At 43.7% G+C, this 27,574-nt stretch overlaps 1 protein-coding gene across 1 annotated transcript in view; it reads right to left on the bottom strand.

Annotated features, from left to right (window-relative positions):
* LOC135213295 (leucine-rich PPR motif-containing protein, mitochondrial-like) overlaps positions 1-27,358 on the bottom strand; it is a 90,939-nt gene extending 63,581 nt beyond the window's left edge. Inside the window, exons 1-2 of the mRNA XM_064247276.1 lie at positions 27,182-27,358; positions 15,641-15,799 (exon numbers count right to left, since the gene is read on the bottom strand). Coding sequence (XP_064103346.1) covers positions 15,641-15,799; positions 27,182-27,358 — 336 coding nt within the window. The remainder of the gene's footprint in view (positions 1-15,640; positions 15,800-27,181) is intronic.
* Between the last annotated feature and the right edge of the window lie 216 nt (positions 27,359-27,574).

Consider the following 27,574-nt stretch of genomic DNA (forward strand, 5'->3'; position numbering starts at 1 on the left):
TCGTATAGAGAGAAAGACTGAGTCCCCCCCTGTTTCCGCACGTACGAGAGAGCCGTGGAGTTGTCGGAATGCACTGCCACTACCCGACCTTCTAATAAGCTCCGAAACTGTCTGAGCCCCAGGAAAATTGCTAAAAGTTCCTTTACATTTATGTGGAACTTCTTCTCCTTCTCCGTCCAAGCTCCTGAAGTCCGTTGATTTCCCAGCAGGGCTCCCCAACCTGTGTCCGATGCGTCGGAAAAGAACTGTAGGTTCGGGAGGATGGGTCGTAAATCTAACCCTTCTTCCAACCTTGCTCGAGAGAGCCACCACCTTAGGTCCTCTTTTATTTGATCTGTGACAGGAAAGGTAATCGAGTCTGGTTGTGTCTTCCTGCACCAAAAGGCTCTCAGGAAAAACTGCAGAGGTCTCATGTGCAGTCTTCCCCAACGTCACAAATTTCTCCACTGACCGTTCAATTTGCCCAGAGCCTCATCCCACTGATTGGCAGAACTTACCTTTTTGTCCAAGAACTCCTGAACTGTCTCCAGACAGCCCTGAACTGTCTCCAGACAGCCTTGAACCCTCTTCGGGGACAGAAAAGCCCGAAAAACTTGAGCATTCAGAATCATCCCCAAATAAAGGATGCTCTGAGATGGAACCAACTGGGACTTCTGTTTGTTGACCAGAATTCCTAACTTTCTGGCAAGATCCAGAGTTGTTCCAAGGTCCTTCATGCACCGACTCTCTGATTCCGACCGGAGAAGCCAATCGTCCAGATAGAGGGAGATTCTTACTCCTAATATGTGTAGCCAGCTTCCTATCGGGAGTAGAACCCTGGTGAAAACTTGAGGATGCGGTCGCTAGTCCGAAGCAAAGCGCCCGAAACTGAAACACCTTGCCTTCGAACATGAACCTCAGGTACTTCTGAGATTCGCGATGTATCGGAATGTGAAAATAAGCGTCTTGCATGTCCAGAGAGACCATCCAATCCCCCTGTCTGATGGACTTCCAGAACCGACCGAGTGGTCTCCATATGAAATTTTGTTTTCTGGACATGCAAGTTCAGGGCGCTCACATCCAAAACCGGCCTCCAGCCCCCTGATGACTTGGGAACTACAAAAAGGCGATTGTAAAAGCCTGGAGGAAAATCCCCTTCTATCTGTTCTATCGCTTCTTTGAGAACAAGCGCTTCCACTTCTGCGGCTAGCGCCAGAAATTTGTCTGAGCCCGGAGAGTATGCCTGGAATGGAATTGGCACAGGTGAGAGCGAGGGAGGTGAAACGAGGAGGAATACAATAGCCGAACTTGAGTACTTGCACTACCCAGGCTTCTGCTCCTCTGTTTTCCCATTCCTCCCAAACCAGAGCCAGCTGGCTCCCACTGGTGCATGAAGAACCGAGCTTTCATTTGGAAGGTTTGTTAACCTTGGCCGAGGCCTTAGACTGAGGTTGCAAATTCGACTTCGGCCGAAAGAAGCGCTTGGGTTTTCTCCCTCGAAAAGGCGCTTGGGCCAGAGGAGAAAAACCGAAGGAACAGTCTCCAAAGGAGCTTTAGGTCTCTTAGTAGACTGTGCCAGTAAATCCGAAGTAGATTTCTTATCTAGCGCAGACGAAATTGACAACACTACATCGTCTGGAAAGAGGTTATCTTTTTCACAAAAGGAGCAAACAAGAGAGCAGACTTCTGTTGGGAAGTAACCCTTTTAGAAGCAAAGGAGCACCAAAGTTGCCTTTTCTTAAGGGTACCAAAGGCGATGAGCGAAGCTAACTCATCACGTCCATCCTAATGGATTTGTCTGCACAGGACATCAACACCAATCCAATCCTCCGCTAACTCCTGAGAAAGAGAAGGACAGTCCTTCGATCTTGGCCGCTAAAGCGCCAATAGTCCAATCAAGGAAGCTAAAGACTTCCAAAAGTTTAAATTGATTCTTTACAACGTGGTCCAACTCAGGCGCTGTAAAGAAAACTTTCGCTGCGGCGAAAGCAGATCTTCTAGAGGAGTCGATTAAACTGGAGAAGTCTCCCTGGGAGGAGGCAGAAACTCCCAGAGAAGGAGCTTCCCCAGTTACATAAAACCTATACCTCTTACGAAGCAACTTAGAGGGAGGGTAAGCAAAAAGAGCCTTCCCTAAGTCTCTTTTCATAGACATCCATTTCTCCGTCTCTTTCAACGAATGTCTAACCGCTTTAGATAGAACAAGTTTTGGGAGGAGAGGGTCTGAAGTTTTCCTCCTCATCAAAAAAGTCGAAGTTGGGGAGCGCGGAGCCGCTTTCTCAAAATAATCTGGATAAGATACCAGAAGAAATCTAAGGAGACGTGAATAACACGAGTGATGTGAATCCCGCTCCCTCCGTCTACTTCTTCTTCATTCTCCGATACCGCCGAAGAAGTAGACGGAACTACAACCGGATCTGAAGGTTTCGAACCACCCTTTGTAGACTCATTCATCCAGTTGGTTAACATCTCTAACTGCTTGCGCAAAGGCGCCAGAGACGAATCAAAAAACAGTTAACGTAGGCTTGGAAGAGCCTAAATGTTCAGCAGGAGGCGGAAAAACTACTTGCGCCTCGCTCGGAGCCGCCGAAATTCGAGGCAAAACAGGCGCATCAGGCGTAACAGACGAGAAAGCGCCTAAAGAAACACCCTTAGAACTGCTAGCTACAGCGCTAAAACCGCAATCTCTACTAGTAGATGGAGCCGAAAAAGGCACAGATTGAGGCGACGAACGAGCCGCTAACGGCCGAGGCGCAACCCTACTCTCAGGCTCCTTATACCGCTTGACTGGAGGAGGCGAAGAATCAGCGCCTGAACGCCTCTTTAAGGGACGCGAAACAGGCGAATCTCGCCAAGAGCGCCGCGCGACCGGAGACGAATCGCTTGAATCATTCGAAAGGCGTCTGACCGCAACACCTTTCCAACGCTTAACTGAGCCCTGTTGAGGCGCAACAGGCTCAAAAAGAGAGGCGCCTGTCTGTGGGCAAATCCCGATAGACTCCCTTGGACTTCCGGTATGTCTTCTCCCCGGTGCGGGGGAGCTGGACAGTGACCTTTGTCTAGGAGACGTGTCAGGACAGACAGACGCACCCTCAACTACACTCTTACCTGAAGCCGCTTTCTCCAAAACGTCTTAACTGAATTACCAAGTTGCAAAACCGTATTCGCTAGTACCGAAAATTTCTGAACTAACCTCGATTCCAGACTGGCAATGGTGTCGGAAGAAACTACACGGGAAGCCGGAGAAGTGGGATTAGTAGGAGGAATAGGAGGTGTAGTTAAAGGAGACATAACAATTTGAGGAGAAACAGAAGGAACAGATGCATCGCAAGACGAAGCAGAGCTAAGTCTACTTTCCCTAAGCGCTGCTTTTCTAATTCTGTCTTTAGCTAATTTCTCCGAGTATGAACTAAAAAACTTCCATTGAGAATCAGTCCAATCACTACACTCGTTACATGTTCGATCTGCTGAACAAACTGTCCCTACACTTAACACATTTAGTGTGAAAATCATACTCTAACTTGGATAATCTAGTTTTACATCCTGAGATGCAAAACCTAACTCCCGACGGACTAGAATCCGACATGGCAACGCCTAAATAATAAGGCAAAATAACACAACGCCAAAAGAGTATTCTTCAACCAATTCCGAAGATCAAATCCACAAGAAAAAAGCGAAGCAAAGTCCATCCAACCGCACCGACCACCGATGTTCACCGGACGCCGGGCAGGAAAAGAATTGGATTCACCTGGGCAGTTGTACCTGGTTCTCCCCCCGCGAGTGGAGGAGATGACGTCATCACCACCAGTGTTGGCGACGCCTACGCGCTAAATTTGAATTTAGTATCCTGCCGCTCGTGGAAATCACGGCTGTATAATTGTTTGGTAAGACACTACAATAAAACATCACAATTTAAGTGTACAATGAAACGAAAAAAAAATTAACTCATTGGCTTTAACCGTTTTGCTCACAGTGCGATTTGTATACAATTATATATGAAATTTTTTTTTCCCGTTGTCATATATTCCAATATTTATATAGGATAATGATTTTTTTTTTCATTTCTGATGGTTCTTAATCTTGAAAACTAAGCATGCTGTGATTTTTTGAAAAAAACTTTTTTCCGCTTCGGTGCTCACTTCCAAACCCCGCCGCCATATAGGAGACACTTTCGGAAATACCGGCTCAGTGTTTAAGGGTTAATACATTACAGCTAGTTGTCGACTTACAACCTATTCAAGTTATGACTGATCGACTTTACGACCACCCACAGCTAAAACGACTGGGAAGCGACTTAAGCAAGAAAGAATGGTGTCCTGCTGAACATACGACAGTTTTTCCCCAGCTCCCGCATCTCCATGTACGCAGCTTACTTTTCAAGCTGCTAATGACTATTATCGTGCATCGGCAACAAGGACATAGCTCCAGTGAACTTATGCCATCAAACACAACCGTACATAAAATTGAGAGAGAATAATTTTAATAAAAACTTCAGGTCTTGAAAGTACACATTTTACTGTTGTTTTCACGCCAATAAAAGATAAGTAACGTAACTAATGGTAAAGCTTGTATTACGAAGAAATCAAGTGAAAATACCAAAGGAATCACGTAACATTTTTATACAATAAACATGCCCACAACGCAATTTGTCACCGGAAAAAATAATTTAGTTCACGAGACGTATTAAATTCATATTTCGACACAAAAACACATCATATAATGACAAATTACCTTGTCTCATATAAGTACAGTATCTAGATATTTTATGTTAACTAGAAGCAAGGCAATTTGCTCCGAATTTAGCTATGAAACAATAAAACGTAAATATGGCAAACTAAACTCGTATTTGCCATCAGCTGATTTCCAAACCAAAAAATTGACAGCTTTCTTAGTATTTTATGATACAATAATATGAGAATACAAACAATATTACTGTATATAGTAATGTATAACATTTTAAAAGATTCACAGAAAAGATGCATATTCATTGTGCTTTTATTTCATAAATGTACGTAGCTGTCAGCAGCCTGACATCGCTCAATTAAGTATGCCGATGTCGGTCTGAATCTGATTCCCGATTTGTGTACAATTTTTTGTTCTACTGACATATCATAGTCAGAATGCACTTAACCTCCAAAATTAACTTATATTAATAAATTACTTAATTATATTGTATGCATGGTATACAGTATACTGTAGGCTAGGCTACTGTATACACAAGACTAACTTGTTAAAATGTTATTCAAAATGTTATTCAATTTCTCTTTGTACTGAATTATCAAAAGCCAATGTGCATTGAACCTAGAGAATTAGCTGAAATTAATAATTACTTTGCCATATATGTATAAAGTATGCTGTGTAGTGTAGGCTAGGCTACCCTATATGTATAGATGGTACTGATTATCCTAGTGTAAAGCTTATTCTTACGGTAAATTAACATGGGCCGACTTACATCCAAATTAATTTACGACCGGTTGGTCGTAACCAATTGTGGTTGTAAGTCGACAACTACCTGTACCTTTAAAAAAAGAAATAAAGGGTTGGTAAAAATATAGGAGTGTGTGAGGATTACATACGTACAACGTATTTCTCTCTTCTTTCCCCCTGCAGACCGAACGATCTAATTTTAGAAGTCTTCTCAACAACTTTTAAGAAATTCTTTGCTTGGTCTCTTTCTCTTTGTTCTGAAATTCCTTTTCATGAATAAACAGTGCTTCTTATTTGGACTAATTCAACTCTTAGTTATGTCTAAGTTCTAGAACAGCCCAATTAGAATTCTTGATGGTAAAGGTAAAAATAGATCAATTAAAAATGATCTACCCCTAAGTACACATGAGAGAGAGAGAGAGAGAGAGAGAGAGAGAGAGAGAGAGAGAGAGAGAGAGAGAGAGAGAGAGTTGAGAGTTTACATAAGTATTAAGCTAACTTTTAAATGAAATTAAAGTTACTGTAATTTCATTTAAAAGTTAGCTTAGTACATTACCTGTAAAGAAATAGAGAAATAAATAGTTGGTAAAAATATAGGAGTGTGAAGATTACATACATATGGAGAGAGAGAGAGAGAGAGAGAGAGAGAGAGAGAGAGAGAGAGAGAGAGAGAGAGAGAGAGAGAGAGAGAGAGAAATTAAGTATATCTCAGTTTTACCAGACCACTGAGCTGATTAACAGCTCTCCTAGGGCTGGCCCAAAGGATTAGATATTTTTTACGTAGCTAGGAACCAATTGGTTACCTAGCAACGGGACATACAGCTTATTGTGGGATCCAAACCACATTAGATCAAGAAATGAATTTCTATCACCAGAAATAGATTCCTCTGGTTCCGCGTTGGCCGAACTGAGAATCGAACTTCGGACCACCGGATTGGTAGCCGAGCACGAAATCTACTCGTCCAATGCAGAACCATGAGAGAGAGAGAGAGAGAGAGAGAGAAAACAAGATTGATGTATTTATATGTATAATAACTGTCCACTGAATCCAATGCATTTGACATGTCCTCCATTGGCACATTGCTTGCCAGTCTAAGCAATATTGAAAAATCAACAATAAGGAAACTTGAGAAAGTCCTGCATACAATTAACACAGCTGAATCAGCCATTATTTTAAACAGAAGTTATTTAAAAGGTCAACTTCCCAACTACTATTATTACTATTAGCTATAATTATTTGAAATTATTAATAAACATATACATGTACCATAAAAATTCTCATCTCAGTGAGAGATAGAGAAAAGTTGTTCTTACTTTAAAGAGAAATGGAAAATTATTTCTTTAAATACTATCACGTACAAATTTTGTAATAACCGCTATATTATTTTTATCATCATCATCGTTATTTGAAAATATTAATAAACATAGTACATACATGTAGTACCAGAGAGAACTGATTATTTTTACAATGTTATTTAACTGACACATAAAAGCTTGAAAACTTATGAATTACATAAAAAAGTAAACAAATACTTTTGCAGGGTTTTCCAAGGATTTGAAAATGTTGCATTTGCATGTTTGTGAAATACTCATGTATGATTAGTTAGGTTCCAACGAATCAGCACAACTTGAATCACATAAGCTTTAGGTATTACTTTATGACATAGCAGGAAGACCAGAATTAAAATAATGAAAAAACTGAAAAGCAGCAGGTACACATAGAGTAACAGGGTGGCAGCGAACATGCCACCAACAAAAGGTAAAAAATGCTAAATTAAGGAAAAAACTTCCATAACATTAACACTTATGAGCTGGGCTAAAAAAAAAAATATGCACCACCACAAACTGGGCAAACTTTGAGGTCGGTCAATTTAAAAGAAAAAAAAAACAAGACATGCAAATAAACATGGTGTAAAAAAAAAATCTAAATAATTCTCCCTACCTTCTATGCGAAGTTGAAAAATAATATTGTTATAATACAATAAAGTTTCATACATACTTACCTGGCAGATATATACTTAGCTAAGACTCCGTCGTCCCCGACAGAAATTCAAATTTCGCACCACTCGCTACCGGTAGGTCAGGTGATCTGCCTGCCTGCCCTGGGCGGCAGGACTAGGAACCATTCCCGTTTTCTATCATATTTTCTCTCTTCCACCTGTCTCCTGCGGGGAGGCTGGGTGGGCCATTAATCGTATATATCTGCCAGGTAAGTATGTATGAAACTTTATTGTATTATAACAATATCATTTTCATACAATGAACTTACCTGTCAGATATATACTTAGCTGATTGGCACCCTTTGGTGGAGGGTAAGAGACAGCTAATATGGAATAGACAGGTAAACAACATATGTTGTAGGTATAAAAGAAAAACCTCGGTTCCTACCTGATAGGTGGTAGACTTCGTGGCTGTAGCTCGGTAGTCTGCATCACCTCAAGACTTTAGCGAGATATGTGATCAATGGCTAAGAGTTCTTGTGGGTCTGCCGATGGGTATATGAACCGCTCACTCGGCAGAGCCTGAAAGGACTTTGTCAATGGGTACTGGACCACTTCTATGACAACACACCTTATGAAGGAGCACAACCAATCCCGACCACCTGATCCTAACCACCATGTTAGTATATAGAATTGTTCTGAGTTATCCCCAAACTCATTACAAACAACCCATAACTCGAAACTAAAACGCATTCATACAAAAATTCTCAAAAAAAAATTTTAATACTCCTCTAAAAGATATCACAAGAGTTCCTTACTGAACAACAGTGACTGGCCGCCAGTGCAGCACCGAGCCCTCTTTGTCAGCAGAAATCTAGAACATATCTAGTAGAAGGTATGTACAACAAGTTAAAGGATTTGGTGTTTGCTCCCGTACCCAGTATCGTATCCGCCGATACGAAAGGCCTCAGAGAAAAACATTTCTCGTAGGTCAAAACGAACAACGTCTTCAAGATAGTGAGATGCAAATACCGAATTGCACCTCCAATATGTCGTATCAATGATTTTCTTTAGCGACATATTCTTCTGAAAAGAGAGAGACGTCGCCACTGCTCTAACTTCATGAGCTTTTACTCTTAAAAGCGGAAAAGAGTCGTCAGGACAGAACTTGTGAGCATCTGTAATGACGCTCCTTATGAAGAAAGCTAATGCGTTCTTAGACATGATTCTTGTGGGGTCCTTAATCGAACACCAAAGACTTTGTCTAGAGCCCTCCCATTTGTTTTTTCTCCTTTGTAAGTAGAACTTCAAGGCTCTTACAGGGCAAAGAGACCTTTCTGTTTCTCTACCTACTAAACTCGATAAGCCTTTAATCTCGAATCTCTTGGGCCAGGGATTCAAGGGGTTTTCATTTTTCGCTAGAAAAAGTGTTCTAAACGAGCAGAAGGCCGAGTCTCTGTTAAAGCCGACTTCATCTTCAAGGGCGTGAAGTTCACCAACTCTTTTGGCTGTCGCCAAAGATAGGAGAAACAAGTATTTCCTCATTAAATCCCTAAACGAAGCTAAATGAGGAGGCTCGAATCTGTCAGACGAAAGGAACTTGAGAACTACATCCAGGTTCCAGCTGGGAGGAGTTAGTTCCTTAGATTTTGTCGTTTCAAACGATCTAATCAAGTCGTGCAGATCTTTATTATCAGCAATCTCTAGGCCTCTGTTTCTGAAGACTGCCGAAAGCATGCTCCTGTATCCTTTGATAGTCGATACAGATAAGTGAGAGACGCTCTCTCAGGAACAAAAGGAAATCAGCGATTTCGGTTATAGAGGTACTGGAGGAGGACAACTTCTTAGACTTACACCACCTTCTAAAAACCTCCCACTTAGACTGATAGACTCGTCTAGTGGAAGCTCTGCGGCTCTAGCGATAGCGCTTGCAGCTTCGCGAGAAAATCCCCTCGCTCTGACAAGTCTTTCGATAGTCGAAAGGCAGTCAGCGCGAGAGCGGGGAGGTTTTGATGAAACCTCTCGAAGTGTGGCTGTCTGAGAAGATCCATCCTTCTTGGAAGGGATCTTGGGAAGTCTACTGTCCACTCCAGCACCTCTGCAAACCAATCTTGTGCTGGCCAAAACGGGGCTATCAGGGTCATTCTTGTCCCGTTGGACACTACAAACTTTCTCAACACTTGCCCCAGGATTTTGAAAGGGGGAAAAGCGTACACGTCTACATGAGACCAGTCTAGCAGGAAGCGTCGACCACGAGAGCTCTTGGGTCTTCCACCACTGAGCAAAAGACTTCCAGCCTTTTGGAAAGGAATGTGGCGAACAGATCTACATGAGGAGTGCCCCAAAGATCCCAAAGACTCTGACACACCTCTGAATGAAGGTTCCATTCTGTGTGAAGGACCTGGCTTCTCCTGCTCAGTCTGTCCGCCCTGACGTTTCTCGTACCCTGAACAAATCTTGTCAGGAGGGAGATGTTCCTCTGGGAGGTCCAAAGTAGCAGATCTCTTGCTATTTCGTATAGGAAGGCAAGGAGTGTGTTCCTCCTTGCTTCCGAATGTAGGACAGGGCGGTAGTGTTGTCCACATTCACTTGGACCACACTGTTTGCCACAGGTTCGAAGAACTTTAGAGCCAAGTGAACTGCTAGAAGTTCTTTGCAATTTATGTGCCAGGACACCTGTGCTGCCTTCCAGGTGCCTGACACTTCTCTCGGTCCTAGTGTTGCTCCCCAACCCTTCTCCGATGCGTCTGAATATAACACTCGGCTTGGGTTCGGAACTTCCAGAGAAATTCCCTTGTTCTCTTTTAGAGGGGACAACCACCATTCCAGGTGTGGTTTCATCTCCATTGGAAGGAGAAAACTGTCGGAGAGAAGTCCCGTCTTCCAATTCCATGATCTCCTTAGGAAAAACTGAAGAGGACGAAGATGCAGTCTTCCTAGAGGAAAGAACTGTTCGAGCGAGGAAAGGGTCCCTAGAAGGCTTAACCATTCCCTCGCCGAAGTTCGTTCTTTCCCTAAGAAGAGAGAGACTTTCTCCAAGCCTCTACCGATTCTCTCTTGCGAAGGAAATACTTGAAAACCCCGAGAATCCATCTGAATCCCCAGATAGACCAAGTTCTGTCTGGGGATCAGTTGTGACTTCTCGAGGTTCACGAGTAGTCCCAACGCCTTTATCAGGTCTAGGGTCAGAGAAAGGTCCTCCAAACACTGTCTCTCTGTTCTGGCCCTGATGAGCCAATCGTCCAGATATAGAGAGATGTTGACGCCTTTGAGGTGAAGAAACCTCGCCACATTCTTCATCAGGTTTGTGAAGACCTGAGGAGCTGTGGACAGGCCGAAACACAAGGCCCTGAACTGAAAGATCCTTCCCCCCGTCATGAAACGGAGGTACTTCTTCGAAGAAGGGTGAATCGGGACATGAAAATAAGCGTCCTGGAGATCCAGCGACACCATCCAATCTCCTTGACGTAAAGCCGCAAGGACTGAGGCCGAAGTCTCCATAGAGAACTTCTCCTTTTTAGAACGAACTTGTTCAGAGCGCTGACATCTAGTACTGGTCTCCAGCCCCCCGAGGCTTTCGCAACCAGAAAAAGCCGATTGTAAAACCCCGGAGAGTTTTGCTCCAGAACTAATTCTAGAGCTCGTTTGTCCCACATTTGATTCACCATCAGACGAAGAGTATCCCTCAGTACAGGATCCCTGTATCTGGCTGACAGTTCCCGCGGAATAGTCGTTAGGGGAGGACTGTCCTGGAAGGGGATAAGATATCCCTTCCTGATTATGGACATCGAAGAGGCGTCCGAGTTTATGAATGTCCAGGCGTTCTGCCAATTCGAGAAGCCTGGCACCCACTGGTGTTTGGAGGTTGTCTGTCTCACTTCCCTTTCTTAAAAGGACGGGAAGAAGCTTTACCTCTCCTCTCAGGACCTCTTCTCTTAGAGGGAGCTCTGGAGGGAGGTTCCTCCTCGAAAGGGCTGAACCGTAGAAGTCGGTCCTTTCTTGTCCAACCGCAACTAGGGGTCTCTTCTTCCTTGCAGTTTGAAGGAGAAGATCCTGTGTCGCCTTCTCAGTCAGTGAGCGAGAAATGTCCTTCACTAACTGAGAAGGAAACAAGAAGTCTGACATGGGAGCGAAAACCAGGGCTGCTCTCTGTGAGGGAGAAACCGCCTTGGTTAAGAAGGCACTAAAAATACTCCTCTTCTTAAGGAGTACCGCTCCAAAGAGAGAGGAGATTTCTCCCGATCCGTCTTGTACTCCCTGCCTTATCAATACATGACAGAATACTAAGAATGACTTCGGGGTCTAGACCTTCCGAGTCCATGAGCCTTCTTAGACATCACCCCAAGGGACCAGTCTAGGAAATTAAACACTTCCAAAATATGGAAGAGGCCCTTGAGGAGATGATCAGTCTCAGAAATCGCCCAAGTCACACGAGCTCCATTCAAAGCGTGTCTCCGCGATGAATCAACCAAGGTTGAAAAGTCCGCTTCAGCCGCCGCTGGGAGAGAAAGGCCCATGTTCTCCCCAGTTCGGTACCAGAAACCTCTTTTACCAGAAAGTATGGCTGGAGGCATACAGAAGGTGGTTCTGCCCAGATCCTTCTTCGACAACATCCATTTGTCAAGAGACTGTAGAGCTCTCTTCATAGAGATCGTAGGTCTCATCTTCAACACCGACGAAGACTTCGGTACGATCGCACTCGAAAACAGTGATCGAGGCGAAGGAGGAGCCGCAGGAGTCAACGAATCTCCATACTCCTGCAAAAGAAGGTCCGTCAGAACTATAGTTAGAGAAGCCTTCTCTACCGTTAACCTCGTCTTCCGAATCTACTTCCACACCGTGCGGAGAATCGGCTTGAAAAACGAGAGGATCTTCACCAAGTTCTCTCTCTACTGGCGACAAACTCCTACTAGGAGAGGGACTCATAGAGTGAACAGATTCTATCTCAAGTCTACTAGTAGTCTCGCGTCTGCTTGACTTCTCACGCCTGGAAAGCTCTTCGCGCTTGGCTGGCGCCTCGCGCTTGTCTGGCGCCTTGCGCTTGGCTGGCGCTTCTCGCTTGGCTGGAGCTTGTTGCTTGGCTGGCATCTCGCGCCTGGCTGACGCCTCGCGCTTGTCTGGCGCCTCACGCATAGCTGACTCCTCGCGCCTGGCTGGCGTCTTGCGCTTGGCTGACTCCTCGCGCCTGGCTGGCGCCTCGCGCTTGGCTGAATCCTCGCGCCTGGCTGGCGCCTCGCGCTTGGCTGATTCCTCGCGCCTGGCTGGCGCCTCGCGCCTGAGCGTATCCTTATCTAGAGCAACTCGCTCGGATAGCTCCTGACGCTTGAAAGAATCTTCGCGCCTGGAAGACGTCTCACGCTTGTAAGGCTCTTCATGCCTGGAGGACGCTTCACGTCTGGCAGGCAAAAGAAGACGAGACTTCTTAATAGGAAGTCTATCGTCCTTCTTGCGAGGGGGATCCCTCGAAAGAACTCCAACCAAAGAGGCTAACTGCTCTTGTACTGCTAGCAATATCCTCTTGGAAGCCACACCAGCGTCCTCTTCAATAGATGAAGCAGGAGAACTCGAAGGAGTGCGATCCTCAACTACCGATCGAGGAGGCGTCGAGACCAGCTTAGCCTCCTTGATAGAAGAGGGGGCTTCCTCCGAGAAGCGCTCCGGGCTCGAGTCAAACGCGCGTTCTTTCCAGTGCCCTAGAAAGATCCGAGTCCTTCCACCCTTGTTTAGGTGAAGGAGAACCGGACGACGAGAAACAATCTCGTAGGACGCTTCTATTAAAGCGGTCCTGAGCAGACTGTAGCGAAACAGAACCTGCTGAAGGGACGCCTGACCGTTGGGGATTCCCCACAACCTCCGTACGACTTTCGACTTTCCTTCTCCTCTGGGTATGTGAGTTTGGAAGAGGTCTAGGCCTGGGAGCATCGCAGGGACGGTCAGACGCCCCCTCCACAACACTGGGAACAGTCACTTCACTAAGTAATTCACTATCACTTCCCTTACCTTGCATGGCCGCCATTTTTGTCTTCATTTTACGAAGAGTAGCCTTCAGATTGGCGATTTCAGAAGCCGAATCCGAATGCAAAGCCTGTGAGGGTTCAGATACATAGGGAGAATCAAAATCATTAATAATAGGAGAGTTAGACTCAGAAAAAGGCTCAATAGGCCTTGTACTCACACCCTTTTGTGCAGCCCGTCTAATTCTATCCCTCTCTAACTTCTTCAAGTAAGAAGTTAGAGTCTTCCATTCATTAGCATTCAACTTTTCAGACTCAATACAGGTGTTAGCTAAAGAACAGTCAAACCCCCTACACTTACGACATACAGTGTGAGGATCAACCGAAGCCTTCGGTATCCTCACCTTGCAGCCTACATTCACACACACTCTCACACTAACACTTGAATCAGACATTCTATCAGAAAAATCAAAAGCAAGTCCAAATCCAGTCCACAGTAGCGAATGCCAAAACAACGATCCTGTACGTCACCAAGAAATCCAATATAGATGATCAAAAGTCTTGAAAAGCAAATTCCAGTCAGGAGGTAGTAACAACAATGTTGGATCCACCGGCGACAGAGAAAAATTTGATAGAAACCGGGAAGGTTCCTTAGTCCTGCCGCCCAGGGCAGGCAGGTAGATCACCTGACCTACCGGTAGCGAGTGGCGCGAAATTTGAATTTCTGTCAGGGAAGACGGAGTCTTAGCTAAGTATATATCTGCCAGGTAAGTTCATTGTATGAAATTACTATTACAACCCCTTGTGTGGCCTCCTTTACAAGACTTGTAAATTTAACAAAGTTATAGTACACGTTTTTCAAACAATTTATTTTATTTTATTTTGTAAAATTACAATTATGGCTCACACAATATCACAACAAATAAGAACTATAATCAGTAACAAATTCTGAGTATATTTGTTGTAAAATATTTACATAAATTTACTCAGATCAAAGATGCAGTAACTTTTTGGGATTATTCATGTTTTTTTTTATATTTATTTACACTTTTCTTTGAAAAATTACAATTAAAATTGGCATACTATCTAACCAACAGCAACCCCTGGGTATATTTATGAGCAAATATATAAAAGCACATAGGGAGAGAGAGAGAGAGAGAGAGAGAGAGAGAGAGAGAGAGAGAGAGAGAGAGAGAGAGAGAGAGAGAGAGAGAGAGAGTGTCTCTATGCCCTCTTGAAGTCAAGTAGAATATCAACTCATGAGAGCCTAGAATCGGCGAGCAAAGCCACCCGATTTCTCCAAATTGATGGCACATAATACTGATACAAACTGGGAGGTAATAAGTCCACCACTCAAAACCTGCTATTGTTACTCATGAGGGTATCCATCCATTAAAGGTTAAGCACTCAACACATATCATGGGCGCAGCAGCAGGAACAGACATGGGCAGTAAGATGACAAGAGATGTCAAAATTGAAAATTCAAAGACTTCCCACACCCAAAAACTGGTTCTCAAACATAAAAACAAACTTCTTGAGCTGGGTCACAAAAGATGCATTCTGAATGAAGTCCAGCAAAGACAAGGTGGAAATATAGAGGCTAGCAGGAGAAGAGGAGGAATAATGAAGGTGGAAATGGAGGAAGTTAGCAACAAGGAGGCAAGTGAAAAGACAGCAGGAAACATGGACTTTCAACATAAAGAAGCGGTATCCTGGACAAGAAAGCCTCACCAGAAAAAGAGCTGGAGGACTCACCAGCTGCAGTGCCAGCTGAATGATATTCATATAAACAGCTGGGCATAAACCACTGATTTACCAACCCACAAACACTTTACTTTAGCACACTGATGTACAATTTATGAATATTAAATCCCTAACAACAGCACACTGGAGGGAAAGTACAGTACGTATAAAAAACACAACAGAAATACTACTAAATATGGTGTACAAAGAAAAAACAAAAATAACAAAAATAAAAAAAAGATTGCAAGATAACTGAAGTTGGTGTGACTGGTCAATTCACATGGAAACAACTATTTTATGATTAATGGTTTCATAAAAATGAATGAACTGATACATTACACCAGCTTACAACATTAAGGTGACGAGACAAATTCTAGGATCTATTCATTAAAGTTACCCTTTTTGGTTAAAGACTGAGCCAAAGTTTCAGAACCTGAACAAGTCAAAATAATCTAAGGAATCTTTCCTTGAAACTCAAAATATAAAATTATACAAAAATGCTTAAGAACTAAATAAAAAAAAAATTACAGTTCCATCCATCAAACTTAAGGAAATTCAACTTGGATGAACTGCTTTGTAACAAAACTCTACCCTTACCAATGGCTTTGAGTCCCTTGTTATGGGCTGGAGAGTGAGTTCCCCAGATGACAAATCATTCAGCAAGTTTACAACATCTTCAGTCAGGTGTTCACCAAGTCTTGCCTGGAGGCTTGCTACACTATCCTTGCTGATATTTATTCCTTGTGCTTTCATAGCCTGAAATTTAAAGAACAAAATCAAGCAAACCCACTACTAATAGCCAAATTGTCTAGGATGGCAGAGCAAGGAAAAAGCCTCAATCTCAATAGAGGGTATTAATCAATTCCTTGTTTTTCATTCAATTTTATACATTCATCTTGTATCTTAACATATTATTTCTCTTTACACAGATATACATCTGCTGTAGATGGATCCTTATCATACTATTAACAACCTTTAATTTTTCACAGTTGAGAGAACACACTTTGTGTTTTTCATAACTAACAAACCTTTGGTCTTAACATTAGGATGTATATTCTAGCCTTTTGGAAAACTGGTAAAATTAATGAAAACTGTGTACACAAGGAACTATTGTCATCTGTGTTTGATCACGAACTAATATGGGAACTCCCACATTCCTTTCTACATCTCATGAATCACATCAGTTATTTTCTTACTGCCTTTAAGTGAGCTACCTTTAAGAGAGGACGTGCTTTGCTCTCTGTCCTTTTTAAAGCCAGTTTAGTTTCCCTGCTTTTTCATTTCTTTCTATTTCAGTGTGATTTCCGTTGGATTGTACGAGTATTGGGATATTATGGACATTTTTAACTCCCCAGCAAAGGTTTCTTCGGGATCTCACAAGAAATAGATGGAAAAACAAAACTCACAGTAAACCTTTTGCCATTTTTTATGTAAAAAACCAACTTTTCACATTGCATGTGAAAATGATATTGTCATGATACAATAAAGTTTGTTCATACTTACCTGACAGATATATATATAGCTGTATTCTCTGACGACCGACAGAATTTCAAAACTCCCGGCAAACGCAGTGGTCGGCTAGGTGGTTAGTACCCATTCCCGCCGCTGGGAGGCGGATACCGGGAACCATTCCCATTTTGTATTCAGATTTTCTTTACCTACTGCCCTGAGGGGAGGTGGGTGGGTACTTGATTATATATATCTGTCAGGTAAGTATGAACAAACTTTATTGTATCATGACAATATCATTTTGTCAGGAAGGGCATCCGGCTGTAAAAATCTGTGCCAAAACCAAAAATGGAATGAGCCGAAATATGGAAAGAGGTAATGCTAGGGCGTACTCCGTAAACGACGCACAGAGACATCGCCCTAACTCTGTGGTAAGGCGAGGGCTACTGCATCAGGAGCGGGTGGCAGCTAAAAGAAGCGAGCTCACATTGGGTTCAGAGTATGTCAGCTAAATGTTGGGTCCATGACTGGGAGAGGTAGAGAATTGGCTGACTTGATGAGAGAAAAGAAAGTAGATGTTGTGTGTGCAAGAAACGCGGTGGAAAGGAAATAAAGCTAAAGAGTTGGGAGATGGATATAAGCTATATTATAGTGGAGCAAATAAACAAGGTAGAAATGGAGTTGGCATAGTACTGTCTAGTGAACTAAAGAACTCGGTAATAGAAGTGCATAGAAAGAATGACCGTATCATCAGATTGAAGATATGTTATGGAGGAGAGATTCTGAATATTATAAGCGCATATGCACCACAAGTTGGTTGCACAGAAGAAGAGAAGGGAAATTTCTGGAGAGACATGGATGGAATAATGCAAGAACTGGAAGAGCATGAGAGGGTGATAGTTGGGGCAGATTTTGAATGGCCATGTCGGAAGTGAAAATGAGGCGATTGGGCGGGTGCATGGGGGCCATGGAATTGGGGAGAGAAACCCAGAAGGAGAGAGTGTAGTGGACTTTGCTGTGTCATTCGACATGGCAATAGTAAACACATTTTTTGAGAAGAAAAGGGAACACCTAATAACATATAGGAGTGGGGGAAGATTCTCCCAGATAGACTATTTCTTGTATAAAAGGATAAATCTGGTGGAGGTCAAGAATGCTAGCAAAGTTATTCCAGGCGACCATGTAGCCCCCCAACACAGGCTGCTATGTATGGACTTGAAGTTGAAAAGGGAAAGAAAAACCAAAGCTAAAGGGATAAGGAAAATTAAATGGTACGAATTACAGAAGGAAGGGGATAAGAAGAGAGAGTTTAAGAGGAGGGTTTTGGAGGATATTGATATAGGGATTGAAGATGTTCAAGAATGGTGGGCACGAAATGCAGCAGTATAAGAAGGGCATGGAAAGGAGCTGCTAGGAGAGACATCTGGTATCATATGGGAAGAAAAGGATAGTTGGTGGTGGGATGAAGACATTGAGAAAGTAGTAAAAGATAAGAAGGAGGCAAAGAAAAGATGGGTGGGAAGAGTCACAGTCAGTGGAAAGACAGAAATAGGTACAGAGAGAAAAACAAGGTGGTGAAAAAGGTGGTAGCCCAAGCTAAAGCAAAGTCGTATGATGATGTGTATAATGAGCTGGGGACAAAGGAAGGATTAAAGAAGATGATGAAGCTATCAAAGGCTAGAAATAAGAGCACCAAAGATATAACACACATCAAACAAATAAAGAATCAAGAGGGTGTAGTGCTTAGAAAGGAGGAAGACATTGTGAAGAGATGGAAAGAATATTCGAACAGTTGTTAAATGAAGAAAATAATAGACTAATAAGAGAGGATGGGCAAGTGAACATTGGCATGGTAATGAGGTTTTCTAGGCAAGAGGTACTAAATGCACTGAAGAAGATGAAGAATGGGAAGGCAACCGGACCAGACATGATCCCGGTGGAGGCATGGAAAGCATTAGGAGATGAAGGAGTGGATATACTGTACGATCTTATGATAAAGATCCTTGAACAGGAAAAGATACCAAATGAGTGGCGTGGGAGTATATTGATCCCAATTTTTAAAGGGAAAGGCGATGTCCAAGAGTGTGGTAATTATAGGGGCATTAAATTGATGTCCCACACTTTGAAGATACTGGAAAGGATGATAGATGCTAGACTGAGAGAAAGAAGTACAAATAGGTAAAGAGCAGATGGGATTTATGAAGGGAAGGGGAACAACAGATGGTATATTTGTCTGAGGCAATAATGGAGAAATTCGGGGAAAGAGACGGGAGGGACCTACATAGGTATATTCATTGACCTTGAAAAGGCTTATGACAGAGTCCCGAGACAAGAGGTATGGGAGGAGCCTGAGGGAGAAGATGGTGCCAGAGAAGTATGTGCGATTGATACAAGAGATGTACCGGAATGTATTTACCAGAGTGAGGAGCAGTGTTGGGGAGACAGAAGGTTTTGAGGTGAGAGTAGGATTACACCAGGGGTCGGCTCTGAGCCCATTTATCTTTAACATAGTGATGGATGTTATAATAGAGGAAGTAAGGGAGACAGTACCATGGAACATATTGTATGCGGATGATATTGTTCTGTGTGCAGAGAGCAGGGAAGATCTGGAAGTGAAATTGGAAAGATGGAGACAAGTACTGGAGGACAGAGGAATGAGAATAAGTAGATCCAAGACAGAATATATGTGTACCACCACTGAGGGGGATGATAGAGAAAGTATTCAGCTTGGTGGAGAGCAAATAAGGAGAGTTGATAAGTTTAAGTATTTGGGATCTTTTGTTAACGCTGGAGGAAGTATGGAAGAAGAAGTAAAACATCGGGTACAGGCAGGCTGGAAAACAACTGGAGAGCGGCCTCGGGAGTTCTTTGTGACAAAAGAGTGCCGCTTAGGTTAAAAGGAAAATTTCACAAGACGGTGGTAAGAACAGCAATGCTGTATGGTACGGAAACAGCAAGCATGAGAAAAGCAGAGCAGAAGAAGATGGATGTGGCAGAAATGAGAATGCTTTCTGGGGTAACAAGAGTGGATAGGATCAGAAATGACTACATAAGGGGGTCAACTAAGGTGGTGGAAGTATCAAAGAAAGTGCAGGAGGGGAGGCTGAGATGGTATGGACACCTGTTGAGGAGAGATGAGGACCACGCTGGGAGACATACTATGGGAGTGGAGGTGCAAGGAAGAAGAAAGAGAGGGAGACCAAGAAAGAGATGGAAGGACTGTGTGAGAGGAGATTTACATGAGAAGGGAATTGATGAGGCAGAAGTGCAAGATAGAAATAGATGGAAACGGCTCATCCGAAACGGCGACCCCATATAAAAATGGGAAAAAGCTGGGAAGAAGAAGAAGACAATATCATTTTGTTCATGACACTTACCTGCCAGATATATATATAGCTGAATCCCACCATTGGAGGTGAGAAGGGACAGAATAGAAGGATTTTGGAAACATTTCACATGCAGATGATTGACATCTTGGTTCCCTACCTGTTAGCATAGCTGACTTCGTGATTACTGTCACCCAAGCCTGCTTCTGCTTAACTAGAATTTCCAGCAAGGTAGTAACCTGTATAGCTGGATAGTTCTAGATGATCTGTCAACGGGAGCGTGACCACAATGTGACTAGACCATATTGACCATACTGAAGACAATGAAGCATAATAAATACCACCTAACCTAGCCTCACTAAAGTTAGTCCCATAACTTTCAGGCTAATTAAAGGGAAGACCGCCTCAAGCGGCCAACCCTACTACCGTAAAAAACAAACCCATAATTAAAACCACACCCATCCATTTTCTAAAGGATGGGGTTCGTATTGCTTCTCGTCCCCAATACTGTATCCGCGGAAATGTATGGTCCAAGCGAGTAGCAATTCTCATATGTCGCCTTCACATCTCTGAGGTAGTGTGAAGCAAACACAGAGTTGCTTCGCCAAAATGTGGCACCCAGGATATCACTGAGTGCCATATTTTTCTGAAAAGCCACCGAAGTAGCTACCGCTCTAACCTCGTGAGCATTAACTTTTAGCAGTTTAAGATCACCATCCGTGCAGGACGAATGAGCTTCTCTGATGGTGTTTCTCAAGAAGAACGCCAGTGCGTTTTTAGACATTGGTAATTCCGGCCTCTTGACCGAACACCACAGGTTGTCTGACGGGCCTCTACATTGTTTGGTCTTTTCCAGATAAAATTTGAGAGCTCTGACAGGGCACAAAACTCTCTCCGGCTTTCGTCCGACGAACTCTGATAACCCCTTGATATCAAAGCTTTTAGGCCAGGGGTTGGATGGGTTTTCGTTCTTCGCTAAGAACGAGGGGCTCAGCGAACACACCGCATTGTGTTCTCTGAAACCCACATGTTTACTCATAGCTTGGATTTCGCTAACCCTCTTAGCTGTTGCCAAAGCGGTTAGGAAAATAGCTTTCCTAGTAACATCTTTCAAAGAGGCAGCGTGCATAGGCTCAAATGGGGATGACATTAAAAACTTTAAGACAACATCTAAATTCCATGAGGGAATCTTGTCTCGTGGAGCTTTTGATGTTTCAAAGGATCTCAATAGATCGTGAAGATCTTTATCATTTGATAAATCCAAGCCTCTGTGTCGAAAGACCGTTGACAGCATACTTTTGTAGCCTTTAATCGTTGACACTGAAAGTTTGTCTATCTCTCTAAGATGTAAGAGAAAATCAGCAATCTGGCTCACAGAGGTCGTGGAGGAGGAAATATTTTGCCTTCTACACCAACTTCTGAAGACAGCCCACTTCGATTGGTAGACAGCTTGGGAAGATGTTCTTCTAGCGCTGGCATTAGCTTTTGCCACCGATCTTGAAAAACCTCTCGCTCTGGCCAACTTTTGGATAATCTGAATGCAGTCAGACTTAGAGCGGAGAGGTTTCCGTGATACCTCTCGAAGTGGGGCTGTCTGAGTAGATCGATTTTTTCTGGAAGTGTCCTTGGGAAATCTACCAGAAATGACATGGCCTCTGTGAACCAGTCGCTTGCAGGCCAAAAGGGGCTTGCATCAACGTCATTCTTGCTCCTTCCGACGCCGCAAACTTCCTTATTACCTCTCCCAGGAGTTTGAATGGAGGAAAGGCGTAGAGATCCATCCCCTTCCAATTCCAAAGCATGGCGTCTATTGCTATTGCTCCTGGGTCTAGAACCGGAGAGCAGTAAATAGGAAGCCTCTTCGTTTTTGCTGTCGCGAAGAGGTCTACCAGTGGGCGTCCCCAAAGTTTCCATAACTCCTTGCAAATCTCTGGATGGAGAGTCCATTCGTTTGGAAGCATTGATGTTGACGGCTGAGGAGATCCGCACGAAACGTTCTGCTGTCCTGAAACGAACCTCGTTAGAATCGTTACATTTCTCAGCTTCGCCCAAAGTAAGATTTCCCTCATTATCCTGAACAGGGAGCGAGATAAAGTTCCTCCCTGTTTTTTGAGATATGCGAGCGCCGTGGTGTTGTCCGAGTTGACTTGTACAATTCGTCCCACAATCCTTGACTCGAAGCATTGAAGTGCCAAACGAATCACCTCTAGCTCCTTGAGGTTTATGTGCCAGGACCTCTGTTCCCCTCTCCAGAGGCCTGACACTTCTTCCTCCCCCAGTGTTGCTCCCCAGCCCGTCATGGACGCGTCTGAGAACAACACTAGGTCTGGGCTCAGAACTTTGAGGGACATCCCTTCCGATAGCTTGACGGGATCGGACCACCACTTCAAATGCTCTTTGATCGATTGAGGGATTCTCAAATCTCGTCTAGGTCTTTCTTGTTCTTCCAGTTGTCTGCTAGGAAAACTGAAGCTGTCTGAGGTGCAGCCTTCCCAGAGAAACAAATTTCTCCAGCGAGGAAATGGTACCCCAGCAGACTCATCCATTCCCTCGCCGAGCATATTTCCTTCTCTAAGAAGACCGATACTTTCTCTAAGCATTTTAGCTGACGTTCTATGGATGGAAATGCTTGAAAAGCCACTGAATCCATCTGAATCCCCAGATACACGATGGACTGTGTGGGAATCAGATGGGACTTCTCGAAATTGACACGAAGGCCCAGGTCCTTCGTCAGCTGTAATGTCGTATGTAGGTCCTCCAGACACTGTTCCTTTGACGTGGACCGGATCAGCCAATCGTCTAAATAGAGCGAGACTATCTTTGAGAGATGGAGCCATCTTGTTACATTTCGCCATCAGAAAGCCGTGAAATCTATAGGGGCTGTTACTCAGCCCGGAAACAGAGAGCTCTGAATTGGAAGACCTGTCCTTTCAGAACGAATCTGAGGAACTTCCTGGACCGAGGATGTATCGGAACATGGAAATAGGCATCTTGGAGATCCAAGGACACCATCCAATCTCCTGGTCTCAGGGAAGCTAAAACAGACTGTGCAGTTTCCATCTTGAATTTTATTTTCCTTACAAAAAGATTCAGCCTGCTTACGTCTGGGACAGGTCTCCATCCTCCCGAGTGCTTCGGAACAAGGAAAAGCCTGTTGTAGAAGCCTGGAGAGTTCCGTGACACAACTCTTTCTACTGCTCTCTTTTCCAACATCTGATCCAAAAGGTCTAATAAGATCTGTTGCTTTGAATCATGATAAGAGGGCGAAAGGTCTATTGGTTCTATGCTTAATGGTGGTTTCGATAGAAACGGGATTTTGTAACCTTTCTCGATCACTTCGAGTGACCAAGAGTTCGCCCCTCTTATCCTCCATGCTTCGGCGAAGAGAGCGAGTCTCGCCCCGACTGGTGTCTGGAGGGCCGAAAAGTCATTTCTTTCCCCTGGTTTTTGAGGGGGCTCTGCCCCTAGGGAAACTTCTCCCTCGAGCAGCCGCTCTTGAAGAGGCTCTTCCACGAAAGGGCTTATAATTCTTCCTAGAAGCTTGCGTGGTTCCTGAAGACATCTGATCAGCAGGACGTTTCGAAGACCGAGACAATAAGTCCTGCGTCGCTCGTTCTTGGAGATTTACTGATAAATCCTTTACCATCGATTGTGGAAAAAGATGAGCAGAAAAGAGCGAACAACAATTCTGCTTTTTTGCGCTGGCGACACTGACTTAGCTGTGAAGCTACAGAAGAGTGCGCGTTTCTTCAGGACTCCCGACGCAAAATGTGATGCCAGTTCGTCGGAGCCATCTCTTACTGCTCTGTCCATGCATGACAAAATACTCGCTAAGTCCTCCAATGAGATGGAATCTGGGCTTCTAGACTGAACATCCAAGACGCCCAAACACCAATCTAGAAAGTTAAAAACTTCCAAAGTTTTATAAAGGCCTTTGAGATGGTGATCTATCTCCGACATTGTCCACGAAACTTTCGCTGATGCCAGGTAAGATCTTCTAGGAGCTTCCACTAAGTTGGCGAAATCCCCTTGTGCGGAAGCGGGGATTCTCAAACCTGCTTCCTCTTCTGTCTCGTACCACTTTCCCGATCTTCCACTAAGCCTTGTGGGGGAAGTGCAAAAGAAGTCATGCCCTTTGTCTTTTTGGATTCCATCCAATCATGGATTCTTTTAAAAGCCCTTTTAGTCGAGAGCGAGGTGGCCATTTTGACAAAATTTGGAGTCTTCCTTGCCTTCGAAGAGGTTAGTTGCAAAGGTGGAGAGAGAGGAACTGGAGCTCGGAACTTCTCGGGAAACAAATCTTTTAAAAGACGAGTCAAAGTCTTATAATCCACAGAGGATGAGGTTGTAGGATCCTCCTCCTCTTCCGAAACAGCCTCGCTTGACGATTTATTTTCTAATGGAGACATAGCCTTATTCTGCATGAACGAGAAGAAGAAACCAAAGTTTCACCTCCCTTTCGAACCGTAGGTTTTTGTGTTTGAAATCAATTTTGAAGAGGAGAGTCTGCTATGTTCTCCTAACCTTGACTTTCTCTCCGAATTTTCCAAACTAACGTCATACGATTTCTCTTGACGAGCACTGATATTGTAGTTCCTACTACCTTGAAGCATATGGCGCTTAACCTTCTGACTAGCGACCTGTTCTTTTCTTCTCAGGGTGACTTTATGCATCGGACGCCTAGCGCCCTCAAAAGCGTCCTCATTTGCGTCATGGAAAGCGTCCTGGAAAGCGTCCTGGAAAGCGTCCTCATTTGCGTCCTGGAACGCGTACTGATATGAAGGACGACGAGCGTCCTTACTAGCACTACGCCTCGCGTCCTCAAAAACGTCCTCATATTCATCTTCATATCCTTCTCTGAACTAATATCGTGCGTCTGAAGTCTCTCCGCCGACGTTTTCGACCCCGAGCGTCCCGAGAAGCGTCCTTACGAGCGTCCTGGTTAGCAAAGCGTTTCTTTTGTTGAATATTCTCTTCCTGTAAGCCAAGATGAATTCCTCCCAATTCTATTTCTGAGCGATCCTTCTGAACGTTCTTCGACTCTGGGAAAAGACGACGGCGGCCGCTGTGCGGCACCTATTTTGTCTTTTTCTTTACCCGCCAATACTTCTAGAGACTCTCTCAGCAGGACTGCTTGCGCGTTCCTGATTGAGTCGATGAGGTCTAGAAGGCGACGGATCAGACGAAGACGAAGAACGAAGAGAAGCCGCAGGAGAACGTCTAGATTTCTTGGACTGGTAGCCAAAGATCTTTTTTACGACTACGTGATCTTTCTTCTTTCTTGGCGAAAAACGTATCCAACTGTTGACGAATCGCTTCGAGTCTTTTTTGATGGTGAAGAACCATATGATGGAATGAACCTTTGAGAAGAAGATGGGCGAGGGGACGCCTTCTTCCTTCTCTCCGGACTCGAATCAGGACGCTCAGAAAGCGTCCTAAATCTCTTGTGCGGGATACTGTCTTCGAAGTCTTCCGGAGAAGACCGAAGCGTAAATCGAGGCGGAGGACGCTCTCGATCTCCCGATGAAGCGTCCTCTTCCATCATACCTTTCCTAAGAGGGCGAGAAAGACGATGGCCACCAGTGCGACGTCTTACGTCTTCCTTACACTCTCACTTGGAGAGGCTGCGTACTCTTCCGTAAGGACCTTTCCTAAGAGGGCGAGAAAAGACGATGGCCGCCAGTGCGACGTCTTACGTCTTCCTTACCACTCTCACTTGGAGAGGCTGCGTACTCTTCCGTAAGACCTTTCTAAGAGGGCGAGAAAGACGATGGCCGCTTGTGCGACACCTTATGTCCTTCTTCCTGGACCACTCTCAGTCGGAGAGGTCTTCCGAGATTCCCACCCACGGTGAGGTGAGGACGTCTCGGAGGAAGAGAAGCATTCCTTCAAAGTTCGAGCTTGCGCGCGATCTTTGGCAGCCTGGGATGCGGTCTTCAGGATCTGTCGAAGGGACGCCAGACCGGTGTTTAATTCCCATAACCCTCCTTCGGCCTTCGACATGTCCATTCCCTGTGTTCTGGGAGTCCGACAGAGGTCTCAACCTGGAGGCATTATAGGACCGATCTGACGCCCCCTCCACTTCACTAGGGGCACTAACATTATCACTACACTTTTGCACATTAGATTGTAGCACTTTCATTTTCGATTCAAGGTTCCGAATCAATTCTAAAATGGTAGAAAGGGCATTCCCTTCGGTAACAACCACTTCCTTATCTGAAGGAGAAATTATAGGGTTATGCGTAACATGTTCTACATTTATGTTAGATTGAGCAACTTTACTTTGACTTTTAACAGAAGCACTCCTGGAGGAAGACCTCCTAATTCTGTCACGCTCAAGTCTACGAATGTAAGATTCATACGCCTTCCATTCGACATCAGTTAACACTTCACATTCTTTGCACCTATCATCCAACAAGCAAACATGCCCTCTACAATTCACACACACTGTGTGAGGATCTACCGAGTCTTTTGGTAGCCTCACCTTACATTCTTCTACACCACACACTCTGAAACTAGTAGAACTAGATCCAGACATCTCAATTCTAAGAAAAATCAAAGCCAAAATCAAAATCCAAACCACAATAGCGTATGCCAAATCACTAAGCCAAGTCCGAAACCAAAAGACAATCCAAATACTCAAGTGACAAATGAAGTTTTCGAAATCCTAAGCGGAGGTCTGTAAACAGATGTTTACCGACCGGCAACAGAAGAAAATCTGAATAGAAAATGGGAATGGTTCCCGGTATCCGCCTCCCAGCGGCGGGAATGGGTACTAACCACCTAGCCGACCACTGCGTTTGCCGGGAGTTTCGAAATTCTGTCGGTCGTCAGAGAATACAGCTATATATATATCTGGCAGGTAAGTGTCATGAACAAAAGTTGGTTTTAGTTTATTGTATAAGTTTTATACTATAAGTGAAAAATACTATAATTTGTCCCTTTCCTGCAGAAGTAGCATGCTGAATACTGGGCAAATACATACGCAACTATGACCTGACTATGACCTCAGAGGGAAGAATGACAAGAAATGAGAAAAGCCTAAATGAATGTCACTGAAGTACCTACTATATTATTTAATAAAATGATAAAAACCATTGTGGTTATAGGTGTTGGCATCTCATTAGGGCTGGCACCATGTTAAAAAACTACTGTACCTTGGACCTTACACTTGAATAAAGTTTAAACTATTCATCTGAATTTTTTCAATCACTTTATATATAACTGTTCTAGTACTATCTTTCCTAGGTTTAACAGCTAATTAATATGGAATATGCACTTAAAAATACATATGAATGGAAGAATTGAATTCAGCTTTATCAGAAATAGATAACTTTTTAATGAAATCATCACACAAATATACCTGAAGAACTGGAGGTAAACAGGATATGGCATCAGCTGGACGTAACATCATTGCAACATCCATCAAAAACAAGCCGCCAACATCCTTAGCAGTGTTTCCACTACCCACTTCTTCCTGACCTTCCTCACCAGCTACAAGAGTCTCTGGGGGAGTATCTGTGAAAAGAAAATCCTGCATCTAATAGACATTTAGTATACAGAGTTCATTTAACAGTGACAGATTCTTCACAAAAATAGCTTTTTAGCTACTTATATATTTCGCTAAGGAAATTCCTTTACAGTAGGGAAAACCTGAAATAGAATTTGGCCTCTAAATAATTATCTTAATAAAGTTGCAATAAACAGCATTTATGAAGAAAAATCAATTTTGTTATTAGTTACTGGATGTAGTGAT

The sequence above is a fragment of the Macrobrachium nipponense genome, chromosome 42 (genome assembly GCF_015104395.2).
Source record: "Macrobrachium nipponense isolate FS-2020 chromosome 42, ASM1510439v2, whole genome shotgun sequence".
NCBI lineage: Eukaryota > Metazoa > Arthropoda > Malacostraca > Decapoda > Palaemonidae > Macrobrachium > Macrobrachium nipponense.